The 19,140-nt window shown below is 39.8% G+C and overlaps 1 protein-coding gene across 1 annotated transcript in view; it reads right to left on the bottom strand.

Annotated features, from left to right (window-relative positions):
* Positions 1–16,625, bottom strand: part of LOC102794880 (alpha-1,6-mannosylglycoprotein 6-beta-N-acetylglucosaminyltransferase B-like) — a 111,550-nt gene extending 94,925 nt beyond the window's left edge. Inside the window, exons 1-2 of the mRNA XM_006787474.2 lie at positions 16,086–16,625; positions 11,603–11,715 (exon numbers count right to left, since the gene is read on the bottom strand). Coding sequence (XP_006787537.1) covers positions 11,603–11,715; positions 16,086–16,153 — 181 coding nt within the window. The 5' untranslated portion in view covers positions 16,154–16,625. The remainder of the gene's footprint in view (positions 1–11,602; positions 11,716–16,085) is intronic.
* Positions 16,626–19,140: the final 2,515 nt, after the last annotated feature.

The raw sequence follows: 19,140 nt of genomic DNA, 5'->3' as shown, positions 1-19,140 counted from the left end.
ACATGAAAGGAGACTTGTTATAGCAGCAGAAGAGCACACCGGATGCCATTTAATCCAATAATTAGGTAAAGCATCAGGTGGAATGGGAACCTCACAACATGAATGAGTTGATAAATGTGCAGCAAATCTTTAAGCAGCTTTATGAATCTACCGTATGCCACGAAGAATTAAGGTCGTTCTGAAAACAAATGGTGGCTGAACCCAGTACTAGAAGGGTGTAACTAATAAAGAGGCTGATGAATGTTGAATGCTTCATGGGTCAGTGAAAGTGGTTTAAGAAACAAGCAACGAAACTACATGAACATAAACAAACCACAGTATACATACTGTGTATGCTGAGTTTGAAATTACATTATGTCGAATTTAAAAAATGAATTCTTACACTGACAATACATGCGGCAAACTATGTGTCAGCACAAATAACTAAAAACACAACAGGAGTTCTAGGAAGAAAAGGATAGAGAGACAAAGATGAAACAAAGCTGCACTGTGAATGCAGCAAATGATGCAAATCAAACAGGCATATGGCACACAGTAAAACAAACAAGCAGAGCCAAGCAGAGTTAACCGTTACTAGACCTACCTCTTTCATCTTTTGTTTTCTCCTCATCTGCCTATCTATACTGCATCTTTGCTGCCCTAAGAGATGTGTCACTTCCTCCTTCCAGCTATTCCTGAAATAGCACCAGTGCCCTCATAGGCGTTGAAATGCCACATAAGCAATGTATCCAACAAGGCACTTTAGCTACAGTACAGTATACGTGATTTACTGTGTCACAATTCTAAAATCAGAGTTGGCAACATAATTTATTTATGGCCGCTTATGCATGCATTTCTCACAGTAGTTTAGTTTTGCTTTCCATCTAATTTCACCAGGACATTTTTATTTTTCTGTATTTTTGTAAATACAATTGTAGTATGGCATGTAATCCCATTTTAGAGCAAACTCTGGAGGAACAACTGGATGTATGGGCATAGCTTTGTAGAAAGGACAATATTTAGGGAGTTTATTAAAGTTCTTATTTGGGTACTGTTTCCAACATGTCAGGGAAATTGATTTCAACATGTACAATGACAACAGAGGAGGCTGGGGGTACTGTACATGATGAAAATGTTGCAGGGCTTGTGTTCTGACTGGCTATGCATTCACATTTTTTTCTAGCAGATTTTGAGAAGCTCTGCAAAGAAAGATGTCAATTTTAATTTACTACCATTATTGAAAAAGCAGGCAAAGGAACATGCAGAAGCAAGCTGAAGAAACAAAAAAAGTGACATCTGGCTATTATTCAGTCTCAGACTGGATGCTTAATATAGTCACGTCTGACGGCAAAATATGACATGAGGTGAGAAAAGTGAAATGGAAAAAATGGGTGGCTTGAGGTAAGAGTAATCTCAAGTCATGCTTGGTATGCTTTCAAAGCTTTATCAGCCAAGACCAGTGAAGACACCAGACAAACACAGCTGCCTTTTTGTCAACACAGACATAATACAATCAGTAGCTTTCCCAAACTGTCAGGCGACAGGGCCTGTTGCTTTGCACCATCTCTGTGTATCTGAGGAAAGAAAGCATGAGCACACTTGAGTATGACACTATCAGGACCTGGGGAAAATAACCGGCTTATGGCAGAGGAAATGATGAGCTAGCGGCCTGTAGACAAAGCTTGATGCATCCTGGGTAATTGAACCAGCATATTGCTGCAGAGTAACCTTCCCTGGGACATAACCATAATATAATGTGCTTTGGAGAAATTTCTCATTTATAGCAGGGTAATAGCACTTAGATCAGAACAATGGCCCTCTTTACTTGGAAATTGGATAAGGGTTTCCATTAATATGTATTGGTGTTAGGAATGGGCTAAAAAAGAACTACCACTGTGAATGACCTGAAGTTTGTAGAAAGGGGAAACAAAGTTGGTAAGGACAGTTATGAATGCAGATGGTATTTAGAATCTAAATAGCGCTGCCCAATTACCAACATACTGTACTTAAAGGTCGAGCTGAAAAGATGTATTTGACTATTACTTTACATTAATGTCTTGGCATGTTTCCCATAAATATTGGGAAAAACAATTTTGCACTTCCAGCCTCTGTGGCACAGACTTAAGGAATAAACAACTTTTCTTAGCTTTTATAGATGATGGTTAAAAAAATCTCTTCAATGCTCAAGTACACCAAAATCTCCAATGGCTGTCATTAATTCGTTTTTAAGTTATAATTTATGTATTTGTATGTATTTGATATAAATAAATGATGAGTTTGAATTTAATGGACAAAGGCAATGGTAAAGGGAAAGTTGTCTATTTTTGGACTTTAGGGTAGCGCTTTACAATAATGTCACACTATTAAGCATTATTAATAGTTAGTAACATAGTGCCTAATTCATCATTTATATAACATTACTCATTCTTAGTATGCCATTTATAAATACAAATATATCATGACTGTGATTATGATTATTATTACTAGCAGTGATGTAGTAGCAGTGATAGCAGTACATGGTGTAACAGTAACAGATGAATAAATGTATCTGTATGACAAATGACAAACTAAGGAGGACGAATGATATATAAATGACGAATTAAGCACTTACTAATGCTTAAAAGTATAACATTATTTTAAAGTGCTACTACAATTAACATATTGTTAAATATATTATATTATCATTATTATTATTACCTTAAACATTTATTCACTTCCAGATCATTTTATTTTTTAGGACTTTGTACCTACATGGATGGTGTTACCGAGACAGATTCACAGTGTTGGGGAGTAACGGAATACATGTACCGCCGTTACGTATTTAAAATACAAAATATGAGTAACTGTATTCCGTTACAGTTACCGTTTAAAAATGTGGTATTTAGAATACAGTTACTTTGTTGAAATAAATGGATTACACGGCGGTACTTCCCTGTTTCATATTGTGGCGGGTCAGGCCTGTTTGGGTTTTGTTTGACAGCTATGTTCTGCTGTTCCAGGCGGCAGCGTTACGGTTGCCATGGTTACAGGGTGACGCTCTCTCTCTCTCTGTGTGTTTCCTGGGTGAGAGAGCGGCTTTTTGTTGTTGTTGTGCTAAGCTAATAGGCAGAATGCTACAGGCATAGCTCTAAAGAATGTAGCATCATAGGCAGTGTAGTCTGTGCTGCAGGGAGAATTGACTGCCATACCCGTTATGTGTCTGTGAGCGAGGGACGGAGAAAAAGGAAAAGTACGAGTTGTCATCGAACAAAAACGGGAGCTGGAAGCATGTAAATATAATAATAACCACTGCAGCCAAGAAGAGTGCCTGACGAGCCCAGTTGTAAGTAAGCTATTAAGACTCGACTGTACACCGTGTTCGTGTTTTCCTCCGAAACAATAAGTTCCGCTGGAGCAGCCTTTCGATGCCTCTCTCTGTCTCTCGCTAGCAAAGTTGACCCAGACAACAAAGTAAAGCTAGTTTTCGGCTACGAGCCCGACATGGAACCCGACGTATTAGCCAGAGGTCCCTTTACTACAGTTCGGAGCCGTGGACCTTCAGTAACAGTAATAAATTACAGCAATAGTACCTTCACGTAGTTGTAAACAGCATGATAATATATTAAGTAATCCAAAGTGTTCAGAATACGTTACTCTCATTGAGTAACATAACGGAATACGTTACAGAATACATTTTGGGGCATGTATTCTGTATTCTGTAATGGAATACATTTTAAAAGTAACCTTCCCAACACTGCAGATTCACAAACCCTAAACCCACACACTCCCACAGTCCATTCAAACACCACAGGCTATGTGTGCACTGATAAAGTGTACTCCCCAAGTGACTCCTCCGCTGCACCTAGCACCAGCGACATGCGAAAGATTGTCATGCCAGATTTGTTCGACATGAAGCGATGAGAAGGAAACATAACTGCAGGGAGCGTTTGATAGAGATGAACATCCAGTGTGGGAAAAAAAATTACATGAAGGGGTGGGGGGGGGGGGGGGGGGGTGATATGCTTAACTGGTACCTACTATACTGCATGCTGATTTACTGAAATATATGTATACATTACATAATACACTTCATAATCATCAAAGTGTATATGCATGCACGTTGCAGTTGCTTTTAGTGTAAATTTGACACTACAATTCTTTTAGGGCACAAATAAAAATATTTTCTGAGCATGTGTCACACTAGCATGAGTCCTTATAGCTGATGGCATGGAAAGTTTGAGACGAACATCACAAAATACAATTTAATGCGATTCAAGCAACCATTAGTCTCGGCCGCTGCTTGGGTCTAAGCACAGCATCATTTCCAAACAGAGCCTTCTGCTCTCGTCAATAACTGTTCTATTCCATACAGCCTATAATTTCTGGTATTTGAATGATAACAGTTTCAAACAGGCAGATGGTAAAGCCACAAAATGTAAAACCAAGGCAGAAAATCTACCGTTATATTATCTGTTCCATTAGGGTCTCATCTAAACAGTGTGGAAACATTGTATCCAAAAACATACTCAGGGTAAGGAGACTGTCATGGGTCCTTTTTGTAATGTACTGTATGAACAAACTCCACAGGGAGGGACTATGATAAAGCTAAATGTTCCCCGTGTCTAGTGATTGCAACCAAGCATGTGTTTACGTACCCTTTTCACCCTGTTTTTCCTTATCGTTCTCTTTGGTGAGCAATGTAACCTTGAAAGATCGAATTCTTTTGCCATATCAGAGACTCAAGCACGTGCAGTATCTATTCCTCTGACACCTCCCTCATCCTCCGCATTTTCACTATTGAGCCCCCTACCTCTAAATATCCGGCTCGCAGCTCTTGATGAGTCATTGAGGAGAAATGGGGATTTGAGCGAAAACCCTGTGCTCTGAACATCCAGTGGAAGCCGATAATCCACAGAAGATAGAGGTGGCAAAGAAATGCAGCTAATACCCAAACAATAGCTATCAGCGTAGCTCCCACTAAGGTGACAAAGCCTTATACAAATTTGTCTGTTATTGTGTATAAACAGCAAACTGAAATCTCTGTAAAAATGACTATGCCACAGTGTGATATGAAATCCTATAAATTTGATTTATATGAAGAAAAGCCCCTTGTATACTTCTGATGGAACGTAGTCATCACATCATGGTTGACTATTAAAATGAGATGACAGCACCTGACTCAGACATCCCAAACACTGAAAGAAAAGAGGCTTATACACAATGACAGTTAAAGTGGAATATATGAATACTGAGGCAAAAGAAACAACTTAACTATTGCTGTGAGCTCTGAAGGACATTAGTTTTTTCCACATTCTAGTCTTTTTTAGCACACACTGTCACCTGCGTATGAGGTTCCAATCATGACCTTTAAAAGAAACAAACCTCTTGCCCTTGATGAAGTAAAGTAATTCTTTTCAGACATGTGTATGTGTGTGTTTGACATAGGAATATCTGCAGAACTGATACTTACAATACCAACAAAAATTCTGAAACAAAGCAGTAATCATTTTTATTTAGTACCATAGACACCCTATCAATTTTTCCAGAACTGACAGAAGCCACATTCACCTACAAGCAGAAGCTAAACATGCCAGGAAAAACAACAACCTACATGTAGAAGAGGATGACTATTGTATCTGCAGTAAGACTTCTGGAAGGACTTTGCTCTGTTATCCTGAAATACCTGTTACAATTTTATTTGAGACACCTGGCAATACCATTGATCAACAGTATTGAGACAGACTAACTATTCTCCAAATCTTTTGCCTTTAACATACTGTTTTTCCTGGTAACAACACCTGTAACCAGCCTCTGTTGACCCTGTTCCTTCTGTGTACCAGTACACCATATACTGGAAAAATTAATAAAGACGCCACCACAGCAAAACAGGACGTGCATCACCGTTATTAAATCAGCTGCGTTCCAAAGGCTAAAATGTTTGCAACTGCTAATGTTATATAAACACTTAAAGCTAACATAATGGAAGTAACGCTACATGTGATAGTTAGTAGGCAACTCAGCAACCATCCAGCAGCCATCTGTGTCCTGTTGTCATGTCAACAAAATATAATTTTAAATAATCTGCCACCACTGTCTTTGTGACTTGTGAATAAAGAAACTTATGTTGAAGATTAATTTATAAAAAAAATTAAACATTTATAAAATAATAAAAAAGAAAATTAATTATTATTATTACTATTATTATTATTATTGCCATTGTTGTTATAATTATTTAAGAGATTAGATTAAGTATTTTGCATTTGTGCATTTAAAAACATAATAAGGTACAACTTTAACTTTAAACTTAGTAGGCTTGGAGTACAGGGATAAGGGTCATCACCAAAACCTTTTCTTATTCCTGGCACAGGACAGAAGAGGTCATTAAGACGTTCACAAATTAACCACTTTAAATATTTAAAAAAAATTCCTTTACATTTCATTTTGCTTCTGAAATACTTCTGAAACCCACATTTTTTAAAGAACTCTTTTGGATTTTTAAAAAACGAAACATTTTGATGGTTCAGTCTTTTAAGGGTGGTGAAAGGTTTCTTTTCATTTATCGCAGAGTTGGACTGACTGACTATTCATGTTTTGACAAATGTGAAAAAAGGTTTTTGATTGTTTGAGTGCCTTTTGCACAGGTGAGTCTGTGTTATGAAAAACACCTTAACTGTTTTGAGAAGTTCATAAAGAGTGGTGAGAGTGACTTTTCTGCTGCGAGAATTGAGCCCTCGATTGAGGAAAAATTATAAAGAAAACTAAAACACACTTCATTTTGTGGCCAGTTTCTCTTTTTCTCTCTGAAATTTTAAACCTATAACTTGTATCTCAGCTGTATTATTGTCAAGCTGTAAAATTGCTTTATTATTATCAAGTACTATAGTAAAAATAAAAAAGCATCTAAATAAAAAACAAAGCTAATTATGTTTCTATGGGCTACTGCTGCTGATTATAACTCTACAAAATAGCACTTAAGCGAATGATAGCATTTGCTTCACAAAATGAAAGGACAAACTGCCCAAACCTTTGTTTTTGGAATGCTCAATTCAAAGCTTTTAAAAGCAATATTATGCTAATTGTAAAAATGTACTTTTCTATTCCAAAAATTATTCTCCTCCTTAACTGTGTGCAGTGGCCACTTTAACATTAATATGGAGGAAAAAACAAGAAGCATAGAAGCATTTGGCCTACGAATATCCTGTTCTGTGATCTCACAGGACTAGCATTCATTTTCTACAGCTAAATAAATTTTCTATGGAGAGATGTCCTTTTAGATGACAACTCAATCATCTGTTGACAGTTTACTGGGGATTTGTGCTTCAGTTGGGAGATCTGTGCCATAGCTGCGTCGTTACCACAAATTTCTTTGAAACCCTACTCCATAATCTGACATGAGTCTCCCTAGAAATGTAACTACAGGTCGACGCAGCTATTGTGATGGGAGTGCTTAGTAGTGCCGATTCCTCCTGCACATTGCAGCTACTTTGTTGTCACAGTTTTGGAATTTGTCATTGAGAGAATGACAATCATTGTCTCAGTATGGAATAAGGAATAATAATCATAGCTTCAATATAAGGAGCAAATTCCTGGAGGAAGATTGCCAAAACCGGAATGGATGTGAGGAAAAGCACAAAGAAGTGGCAAAGTTTGAGGGATAAATACACAATAATTAACACCAAATGCACCAGCACAACCATGAACCCAGGCAACGCCATCAGGCTCTACAGGTATCTTTGTAGCCTTTACAAAGATTCCCTGCAGAAGTCTACACAAAGCCTTATAAGCAGGGCTGCACATAAGTGGTCTGCAGGTGCGCATTCGCTGTCAAAATAAAAGACGCGCACCAGATAAGAAGTTGGAACACGCGTTTGCGTACATAAGATGTTCTGGAGGAGAACAAACATTTGCTCAGAACTCTTAAAGATGTTGAAGCTTTGTAAGCAATTGCTTTGGTGTTCCTCCACCGCAAAAGAAGATAATTTTTCATTTGGTCACACTGCAGGTTGTTACATGTACGAACTGGGAGAAGAGTGCAACTCTGTGTTTGTGTGTGTGTGTGTGTGTGTGTGTGTGTGTGTGTGTGCATGTGTCTACTGCTCTGCAGGTGGTGAGTAGAGGCTTAATGAAAGGGCCAGTTGTTTTAAGGGGGTTGATTTCACAGAGAGCAGATGGATTGGGCTCTCAGTCTCTCTGGTTTCAATTTTGTCCCACACTGCTACTGTCGCCCCATTTAACAGCCAATTTCCTGCCGGCTCATCACAAACACACACAAATACACAGAAAGCGGAAAATCAGCAAAAACAGTGTGAGGTAACAGACCACAGAGACACACAAAAAGGCAGAAGTGAAGGTGAAACAGTAAGGCATACACACAAACAAATGTTGCCGAGCAAAGTGGATAACAGAGATAGGGACATTTTTTGTGCATAGGCAAACAAAAAGACATTTAAAGTACACAGTGGGTACAAACAAATACATTTAACCATGCCATCAAACACAGACAATGTTAACTGCTATGGGTAAGTGCAGCTGGACACCAAGTTTTTAATGAGCTTGGTCCAGATGTCTTTGCAGGCTGCAGTGCATGAGCGGTTGAGTAATCAAGTACATTTTGCTAAGAAACACTGACACAAACGCATTAATCCCAATTTATCACACAAACAAAGTAATCTCAATTTATCACAAGCAAAGTAATCCCAAATGACCCCTTTCCCTCTGTCCCATTATCTCTCTCACACACTGTGCTCCTGAGCTTTAATACGCTTCAGTTTCTCTGCATTCATTTAAACTCACTATTTTCTGTTTCCATTTTCACTGCTTCATCTTTCTCTCTGGCAGACTGCACACTCACACGCACCGACACCTGAGTGATTCACACTTACAGGAACACTCTTGCTTCGTCTTTAACTTGCTCTCACACCCACGCAAACTGACACACGGCAAGCTTTGACTACTGCACAGCATACACACATGCTACACACATGTGGAAATGTCCTCAGGACACAGCGTTTCTTATTTTAACTCTAGCAGTAGTGGGAAGTAGCTGGCCTCCAGAAAATGAACTTTGACTTTCTATCTTCACACCTTGGACAGCAGGAGATTACAATGGCAATCTCTTTTTCTGCTTTGCCAGTGGTGGTCAACCTACGCTCCTGTTCATGTGATATTGCTGGCAGGCTTATTTGAGACATTTCATTGTTGAGTTTTGGCTTTGCTGGACAACAGCTTGGTGTCTACGCAGTGTAAGTGAAGCAGCCAAAGTGATGTGTGGAGTCAAATTTAAGGATTTAACTCGTAACAGTAATAATGATAATAACTTAGATTTATATAGCGCATTTCAAGAAATCCAAGGTTACATTAGACCAATTTTTTTTTTTAAAGAGTCAAAAGCCAAAGGCTTTAGTCAGTAGGTGACATTTCAAATGCTTTTTGAGTGTGTTGCAGAACTCAGGGAGGAACATGTTGCAGAGAGTGGGAGCAACAGTGCTGGAGGCTCTGTCCCAAAGGACCACAGCCTGGTGTGAGGGAATGGAGAGAAGGACTTTAACATGTGAACACAGAGTCTGAGATGGGGTTTAGGGGAACAGAAGGTCCAGTAGATTTTGTGGAGCATGGACATGAAGGGATTTTTCGGTGATGAGAATGATTTTAAAGAAAATATGGGACTTGACTGGGCCAGTGAGTTAGTCTGGATGAAAACTCTGGGACCTTAGTTCTAAACACTCTACAGATTTTCCAGTGAACAAGGCATAAATTAGGGTTTCAGCTGCTGTGTCTGGGAGTCAAGGCCAAAGTTTGGAGATGTTTTTCAGATGGTCGAAGGTGGATTTAGAGACAGATTTGATATGTGATGAGAATTAGAGAGTGGAGTCCAGAACAACATCCAGGTTGCAAACATCTGGAGATGGTGAAATGAAGAATATATTCACATTAAGGCAAAGATCAGCCACTTTCAGGATGATGGCTTAGAAACAACAACCGACAGTTCGATTTTATTGTTGTTCAACTTGACAAAGTTGGTTGACATTCAGATTTTGATGTTTCCCAGAAGATGATAAGGATCAGAGGAAGGTGCTGACTGGAGTGTTTAATGCTGAGATTTAACTGTGTATCATCAGCATAGTAGTGGAACCTCAGCTCAAAATAGTGGATGGTGGCGGTAACTGATGAAAAGAAGAGGTCACAGCACAGATTCTTGGGAGACATTACCTGACTGTACTAGAGAAGGAGGATCCAGGTGACATGATCTGTCCTATCAGCAAGATATGACTGAAATCAGGAGAGCGCTACATCTGTGAGGTGAACATAGTTGGACAGAGTCAAGGAGGATGGAATAAGAGACTGCCAAAAGCTGCTGAAAAGTCCAGGAGAATTAGGATGCTGATGTGGGTCTGCAGCAAAGAGGATGTGATTTGTAATCTTGACGAGAGCAGTCTTAGTGCTGTGTGTCAGGTTCCAAGGATTCAAAGAGTTTGTGGAGTTGGGAAGCAGCTTCTCTTTCCAGGATTTTACTCATGAACGGAAGGTTTGACTTTGGTTATCAGGGTTCAAGGTTTTTTAACAATGGAGCAAACAGCAGCTATTTGAGAGCTGAGGGTACCAGTCTAATTTCTAAAGACTTGTTGATATCTTGGCCAAGGTTTTTGGCATAGTGTCCAGGAGACAGATGAAGTCCTTAGCTCTACAAACCAGCTCAGTAACATGAAAAACATCCAGTGGAGAGAAGGATGAAAGGCTGCACTGCGGCATTTATGAAGTAGGCAGAAAGACATGCTGAGGATGGGATGAGAGTAGAGGTGAGGTGTTGTGTGGGGTAATAGCTGCTGCTCTGGTGTCCAGGAACTTGGAACAGATGACAGGGTGGTGTGGTCGGCCTCAGAGGGGTAAAATATCCAGTTTATATGAAGAAGTTTTAATACAGGCATGCATTGATGAAGATGTTTTATTATTTTTCAAGTTAATTTTCTATATTTTGCTGGTTTGATATTCTTCATATAAACAAACGGTAAAGTAGAAATGATGGTCCTGTCAACGGCACAAACCAGTCTTTCAGACACTCAGCAGTCTTTACACATATAGTTCCTGATTTAACAGATTCAGAGAGTCATTTGTCCTGCTGTTGTTTTTCAATCCTCTCCCTTACAGTTTGTGTGCATTTAGATCCAGTGTTGGGTTTTACCATATGCATGTGTGCAAACATGGATCCATGTATATACTGTATTGGCATATAACCTGTAAAGCAAAATGTCCCATGGAGACATTAAAATGATGCTAATTCTATTCTATTGTTTCTGCCACTGTACATATTATATGTGTTTTAATTGGATTAGGATTCATTTCAAGTGTACTGTTGTGTGCAAAGGTGTGGAGACACCAAGGTTGTTCTTCTAGTTTTTGAAATAAAAATCTTAATCCAACCACTGCAGTCTTTAAAGTAAAAAAGCAGCAGCTTTCCCACTAAAGGTCACACTGGTGTAAGATTTCACAATTTCACTGGTTGTGCAGAGGTATTTGAATTTCTCCTCATGATTTCTATGCAGTATACCAATTTTAAAACATGAAACATTTTAATTCAGAGGAAGAGCTTTTACACACATATACTTGCAAGCGGGCTCTCATTGTCACACACAAAACATGTCATTACCTTCTGTGCGGATGGTAAAGGGGGAGTCCCCCAGTCTCTTTGCTGAGAACTGCCCCCCCAGAGAGGTCATTAGAAAACACAGGCTGAAGAAGCCTATTCCCACCACGAATATCCTGCAACACAGTGAGAGGAGAGAGGAAAGGATAAAAGGGGAGTTAAGACAGGAAAAGCATATTTATCAAGATGGGCAGGTAAATTGATATTGTGGGAAAGTAGGTGGAATATAATATTATAATAATATAATAATAATATAATAATAGAAAGAGAAATAAGAGAGGGAGATTTTTAAGCCACACAATGGAAAAGTGATGAAAGGTGTAAAGCATGAAAAGAAAAAGTAGGCTTGCACACAGATGAAAATGCCAACAATTACAGAAGACACGTTTTAGTTGAATAAAATGATTGACAGCAAAAAAAGGAGGGAGGGGAAAATAAAAAGATGAGAGGATGGGAGAAAATGTGGAGAAGAGACATGAACAGAGTCAAAAAAAAAAAAGCAGGAAGAAATTCCAGAAGGCAGAGCACAAACGGAGCAGTGATCGCACATAGAAGAGAAGACTCTCAAAGCCAAAGGGCACTTGAAACAAACTAGTGTTGTGACATTACTGCTCGGCACACATCAAGAACAACTGCCAAAATAATGTGTTGCTAAGTGCGGGCAAAAAAAGAAAAGAAAAAAAAAAGCAAGTGATTATTAATGCAATGTGAAAGGTGTGCACAGGGAAAGAGGGCAAAAAGGCATCAAGAAGGAAGAATGGAGCCAAAAGCATTACGTTGCTAAAAACGGATAAGAAAGTGTAATGCTAACTAAAGTCTTTGAAACAAGAAGTGGCATCAGCCAGCCCTCTGTCATAAAACGTTAATGGTAGCACTTAAACTCCTGGTTATATTAGTTTTATTTTGATCTAAAAGACAGGTTAGCTTCATGGCACAAACTGAATTTTTACCCTGTTTTGTGGCAAATATCAGATGTTTAAAATGTCACCATAAAACAGAGGGGAAAAGAAAATGAGGGTCTGTGTCGGTTCTGCCTGGTTAGACGACCATGAGAGAATGCAATCGCTGGCTTAAAAGAGTTTAAAAATCAGGTCTTTGGTGTCTGTATAATTCTTGTCCTAGTTAAGTTACTCTCTTAAGTGTATATGGATCAGAGGTTATCTCATTATGCTGAGAGTCTTTGGGGGAAGAAGCGAGGAAAGGCCGTCATGATTTTGATTCACTGGACAAAATAACAGTCAGCCTCTGTGCCTAACAAGCCGAGCCCTACTTTTAAAATGTTTGTTGCTCCACTGATAACATCCACAAATGGGACCCCCTCCCCCCCCTCCTAAAAACTGGGTTAAGTGACAATAAACAGCAGTAAAATAAACAGCAGTTAATTCAGCAACTTAAGCCATATTTCTAAATCATGTATATTTTGGGGGGTAAATTCTTTAACCATACAAATTATACCCATCTTAAACAGCATGATTTTGTAATATCACAATGGCAATTCACACAAATAAAATTTTTGGACACAACTTAAAGTGGTAGAAGTTGAACACATGAATTTTAAGAAAACAAATATATGAATAATTTATATTTGCCTTTCCTCCAGAGCCAGGCATGAGTTGTTTACATGAATGCCTGGCCCACTATAAAATCTGACAGCACTTCTTGAAATGGTAAGCAGCTCCTGCCACACCAGTTTCTGAATTAAACCTCTTAATATTGAGGAAACAAATTACTATCAACACTGAGGAGGAACGACCACTTAAAAGAACATTTGCTGAGCTGATCTAACCAAGTGGGATAGAGATGATGTCGAATAATTTGTTAAGTGTACAGCTTGGCGGTTTGGCAAGCCACTGGAGCGACTCTGACTTCAAGATAGAGCCAGTGTGTCCTGTCCTGAGTCATAGAAAATGCAATCAGGTATAATCCAGCAAAGCTTCTCTTCTTTGAGAAACTTTTTTTTTTTCCATCCTTCTTGAACACAAGAACACACTAAAACTGAAAAAGTCACATTGATCATAGCTTGAATTTAATGGGTTGCACCAAATACAAGCTGCTATACGGTTGAATTCAATTATTTACAGTGCAGGACACACACAGTAATTTGTGCACAAGTACATTTTGACGTGAGCCTTCCCAATCCTCCTTCTCAGCGTTATTTTCTGGTGCCAAAAGCAGGTTATTCAACAAGACTTTAAAGTGATTATCACCGTGCCCGTCAAGATTACAGCGAGTGGCTTGAATAAATAAAATGTCAGCATGTTAACAGACTTTTTGTGCGTGTAGAATTTCTTTATTGATTTACAGAACATAATCACAGTTGCTATTTCAAAGTCTCAGTATCTAACCATTGCTGCACGCTCTCATTTGTTCTGCTTTATCATTTAGCTGTTTGTCTCTCCCAGGAAACTGCAATATTAAGAAATACTAAACCCCCCCCCACCCCATCTGTTCCATGCATATTATGGAATGTATTAGAACAGCTTGATCACTGTCAGAGGAACAGACTGCAACACTTCAGTATGCGATGTGACTTTAAACCCATACAGTCATTGTGATCAAGAGATTATTTGACATCGCTGTGCGGCCGTGATCCGAAGATACTTACACCTGCATGGATTATGCACTTACTCTACAAACATCTGCTCAGAAAACCAGTGAGGAAAGCAGAAAAGTCAACCCGATCTGGTACAGGCCTTTACTGAAGATGGCCTGTTATTTGGAAATCATTGTTTTTGTCAGTGCTTTGTAATATTGCTATAAAAAGGGGGGGCAGGGGGGGGCAGTGACAGTTTGGAAAAGATAAAGGGGTTACTCACAGAAAGATTTTTTTTTTTATAGCTAAACACAAAGGTTGTTTTTTTTTTAAATCCACTTTATCTTTTCTTTATAATTTATCCTAGATGCAGGGATATTTTGTGTGTGTGAGTGTGCAGAGGATGAGGCAAAGGCAGCGATGTTTGTAAGAAACAGGCTAATGGAAAGGGAAAAAGAGATTTTCAGCTCGTGCGGGAGTGCAGAGGCTGGTCTAATGCTGTCCTAGGGCAAACGTTTCCTCACTTATCGTTTAGCCGTTTTTCCGAAGTGGCGTTAGGTGGGTGATATGAGAGGATTATGCCCCGGTCCTGCCTGACGAGGCTTTAATTAACAGGCTTAAAGTGAATGTTCTGCTCCTTATAATTGGATCAGAGAGAGAGATGTGCTATCAGTTAACTGGCTTCCTCACAAATATACTTATCAGATTTTGCCTCTAGGTAGATGATTTTGAAGGGAGAGAATTTCTACCAGGCATGGTAGGGAGTAGGTGTTAGTTGTGGCGTTTTCCAAGAAACTTTTCCTGGCACCTAAATGAGCCTAAATTCTCATAATGACTCTTATTTTGTGGAGTTAATACACAGAAACGGAACCATATAAAAATTCACTGGAGGTTATGTTTCCACATGTATCATTTTGGCACTTTTTTTGGCTTGAGCCTGGGAGTATCACTTAAGGTTAATGTACCGCATATTGTGCTTTTTCAGGGATCTGTGCATTGAGCCTGGGAACCTTCATCTCACCAACCTGCTTTTTTTTCCTCAATTAAGGGAAAAACATAATGAAATACAAGGTCTAAAATCTGGCTTCATTTCAAATGCGATACTACACAAATCTGCAACAAGCGCTCATTGTCTGTGCTGTCGAGGTTAGTGTGGCTTTATCACAAAGCTGCTTAGCTGAATGTGTTTCTGAGTTAATGCTTGATCTACGGAGTAGATGGCAGGTGAAGTAATTCCATGCAACATGAGTGTAACCATCACCCCACCCCCATCCTACTACCCCCACCTTTTTTTTTTCTCAAAGATTGCACAGCTTTGCTCCCTTACCCTACTACATACATGTAACACTTTCAGCAACGGAAACTGGGTAAAAGGCAAATTGTGGGGAAGGGGGGGGGTCCTTGGGAGACAGATTACCTTAAGGATTTAAAATCTGCCACTATCAGAGAAGATTTAATAGGAAGGGCTGTCAGAGATCGGCTCAGTTAAGTATAAACTCTTTTATTCATATGTAAGGAATCCTCTCCAATGCAACAGAGCCACACAGGTGTAGATCAGCGATCCACGCAATATGAAACTACAGCAAGTTAGAGCACGGTTTGCAAATAGTGCAGACTTAGAGCCGCTCTATCAACATTTACAGTCGCGTATTGCGTCTTTATCCATATGGATTTAGGTGAAATTGATAGGAGGGACATCTGGTGTGTGGGTGTTTTGATGAGTGACAACACATGTATGCACTCCTTCCCTGCCCTCCATGTGCACATTGCCGAATTACTGTATTTTTCAGGGCTTTGCAACTCTGTGCAGCCAGAAGTTGGGTCAGTCAGAAAAACAAAACAAAAAACAAAACAAGCAAAAAATAAAACTGCATGCTAAACATAAACGCAGCGAGGGGGGATGCACACGATGCTGGAGGCTATAAGAAAACTGTGTCAGCTCTTTGTTCTTACCTGAACGGTTTGAACGTTACTAGACATCTTCTGACCATTATTTTAGCGTCGGTGCTGCCAGCAATCATTTTCCAAAACCAGCGAGTCCTGACATCGTTGTTAACCTCCCGACCTGGAACTTGAGGTGACCGACCATTTTAAGTGCGTCCCATACAGCGGTCCACAGCGTCAGTCAACACGCCTTTTCTACAGATAGAAAAATAAACAGCGGAGCTTCTTCACCTATCCAGAAGAAAAAGTATAAAGTTTCATTCAGCGAGCTTCTTTATCCGGGAGTGAAAATGTCATTAAAGCGTTATATTCCGTCTCCAGGCGAGCACGGTGAAGGAGAAGTCGCCGAAGCTCTGGAGTCCTTCACCGAAAAAGAAAAAAAAGAAAAGAAAAAACGCACAAAAAATGGCGTTTGATAAAACATGTGAGGGAAGATGTTTGTTTGTCGGTCGGTATATTCGCTTGCTCTCTTGGTTTTAAAAGAGGAGAGACAGCTTCGTAGTCGATTTAACTTCACAGCGCACCCAGCGCGAGTGTGGCCAACCAGCCAGCCGGTCTTAGCGTTCAGTTCTCACGAGGCGAGCTGGCTCAGGTGAAGTGCTGAACGTCCGGCTAATCCTTTCAAAATAATAGCCCCGCTAACGAGCAACCGATTCTAACACTGGGAACAAACACTAAAAGAAGAAAAATCCAAACGCGAATGTCAAACATCCAAATTGCAAATTACTTACAATCACAGTCCTTCACAAACAGACACTAATGTTGCCTAATTATATTCTGAAAGGGTCTACAAACACAAAGAAACTATTAACTAGAAGTATAAATGTAAGTAAATATAGAAGAAAAAAAGAATTTATTTATTTTCCTTTGGATTTGGAAAAACGTGAGGTGTTTTTTTTTTCCCTTCTCTGAAATTTTCGCTCCTTATTCATTTGGCTGTACAATACACGCGGGAGAATTCGGGCTGTGTCCCAGATGAAGTTTTTTTTCTGACAATCTCATTAGCCAATTTTCTGTCGAGCATATAAGTTGAAAAGCTCTTTAACAAACACACGTACTTCTTTTATTTGTGAGGTAATTTATTTTATTTCCTGTATCATTGTAGCTACCGGTGACTGACTTGATGCTGGTCCCTCGACACTGGAGCGATGGACAGGTCTGGATGGTCGAGACCCTCCGCGTCGCGCTCACCTCTGCATGGCGCCATCCCACAACTCTCCCATGAGGAGCACTGAAACATCGCTCCGTGCTTCACTGTCTTTTTCCTTCAGTTTGTGCAAAGTATGTACAGTTAACTGTTGCACACCTTTCTCCCACGCAGTTAATCAAAACCCCTCTTGTGACTCAGGCCCACAGGTGGATTTGAAAGGGTCATCAGTATTTCTCTACCCATTGGTGAAATGAGCGACGGCAGCTGTTTTGACACATGATTTAATGCCCGTGATTACAGCGCGTTATAATTACAATGTAGGCTGGGTTAAATTTATTTAAGCACACTTTTTGCACATTAAGCTTTAGATTGCGCATTTGAGGATTTGCTCTGGTAATTGTTTCAGCACCATGGAGAGCGCTGAATGTGCTCAGGATGCATCGGTGGCATCCAGCGGCAGGTAGCGGTACTGCAGCAGGAGCAGACGCAGCATCAGTAGCACCAGGTGGTAGTAATCTAATGTTATGCTTTACATTACCTATTACCACATTTACACGGTGTGCTGGGATTCAGTACAATAACAAATAAAACAACACCCTCCACCCCAATGTAGTAAAGCGGGTAACACCCACTCAACACACACCTTATGGCACTGTGCAGAATTAGCTTCAACAAATAGGGAGGGACACTGGCTATCTTGAGGCTACCTTATTTGTTCACCTCAATGATTTGCAGTCAGCTCTAGCCACATGCACAAAGTATGCAGCCTTGGTGGCCGGTGGCGCAGAAACAGAGTCAGAAGGTGGGGTGCGGTGGGGGGATCTGCAGTGGACCAGTCTGAGGATGACAGTGAAATCTCAAACTCCCTTCATGGATCACTTGCGCTTGTACATAAGGATTTGACTGACAGCCCACCACCCACATTAGCTGTCCCTCTCTGTGGGTTGTGGGAATAGTGCTGCTCTATCAACAGGAATCCACTGGGAAAACATGGAATTCTTGCACCTTTTGTTTGTGTGTCTGTGGGTGTGGATACATTCATTTTATTCTGCACAAATGCATAATACAGACACACACACAATTAGGTACAATCATGCACATGCACACACTACAGTAGAAATCACTGATGTTTAAAAAGCAGTCTGCGAGACTCAGAAAAATACCCAAAGGCATGGCACACCGCCTCAATTCAGACTCTTACAAACCAAATGTAGACATTAACACTGGCCCACTTTTAAGGAATCATTCAGAAAATGTTGCATCATCAGTGAGATAGATGCATTTAAAATGGCAAACTCTACCCCCTGCAGCGGTAAACAGAATTGTTTCAGTGGAAGGACAAAAGAGGTATTAGGTCAAATTCTATATTAGTAGAAATGTCACAGACTCTTTCACAGCTATAATAATGCATTTTTGGTAGTACCCTCATATTTTCCACCACTTGGTTAAAGAGGAGCTAATTTTCAGCGTCTTTTTTTTCTTGGACTCTACTAGGGTAGCTTTGCATGGTTAAAAAAGTACCCCCAAATGTTCTGGTACTTAGCCTTGACACAGCTACTGTCATTTAGTTCTACTGCTAGTTCTAGTACTTCCCAAACTTGAATATAAATGTGGCACCTTTTACAGGAGCAAAGATTACAGCAGTGGAAATATTACACTGAATACCTGCACACCCTGGGATATAACAGTAGACTTAATTCTTCAGTACCAAGCTGTATCAAACAGTGTCTAAATACTCATGTCCCTGGTAATAGGTGAGGTGATGTGAGGGAATTACCCTAACTCCCTTTTCATATGAAAATGTTGGCTCTGTGGAAATACCACAGTTTAAGTAGCAAAATGTTATTCTGCTGATTCTAAGTGTCTGTATATTATCTCTCTGGGCTATCATTTGTTATACACAAAGCTAGCAAG

This window comes from Neolamprologus brichardi, chromosome 6 (genome assembly GCF_056152115.1).
Source record: "Neolamprologus brichardi isolate AB-2024 chromosome 6, ASM5615211v1, whole genome shotgun sequence".
NCBI lineage: Eukaryota > Metazoa > Chordata > Actinopteri > Cichliformes > Cichlidae > Neolamprologus > Neolamprologus brichardi.
This window is presented reverse-complemented; position numbering and strand designations above follow the sequence as displayed.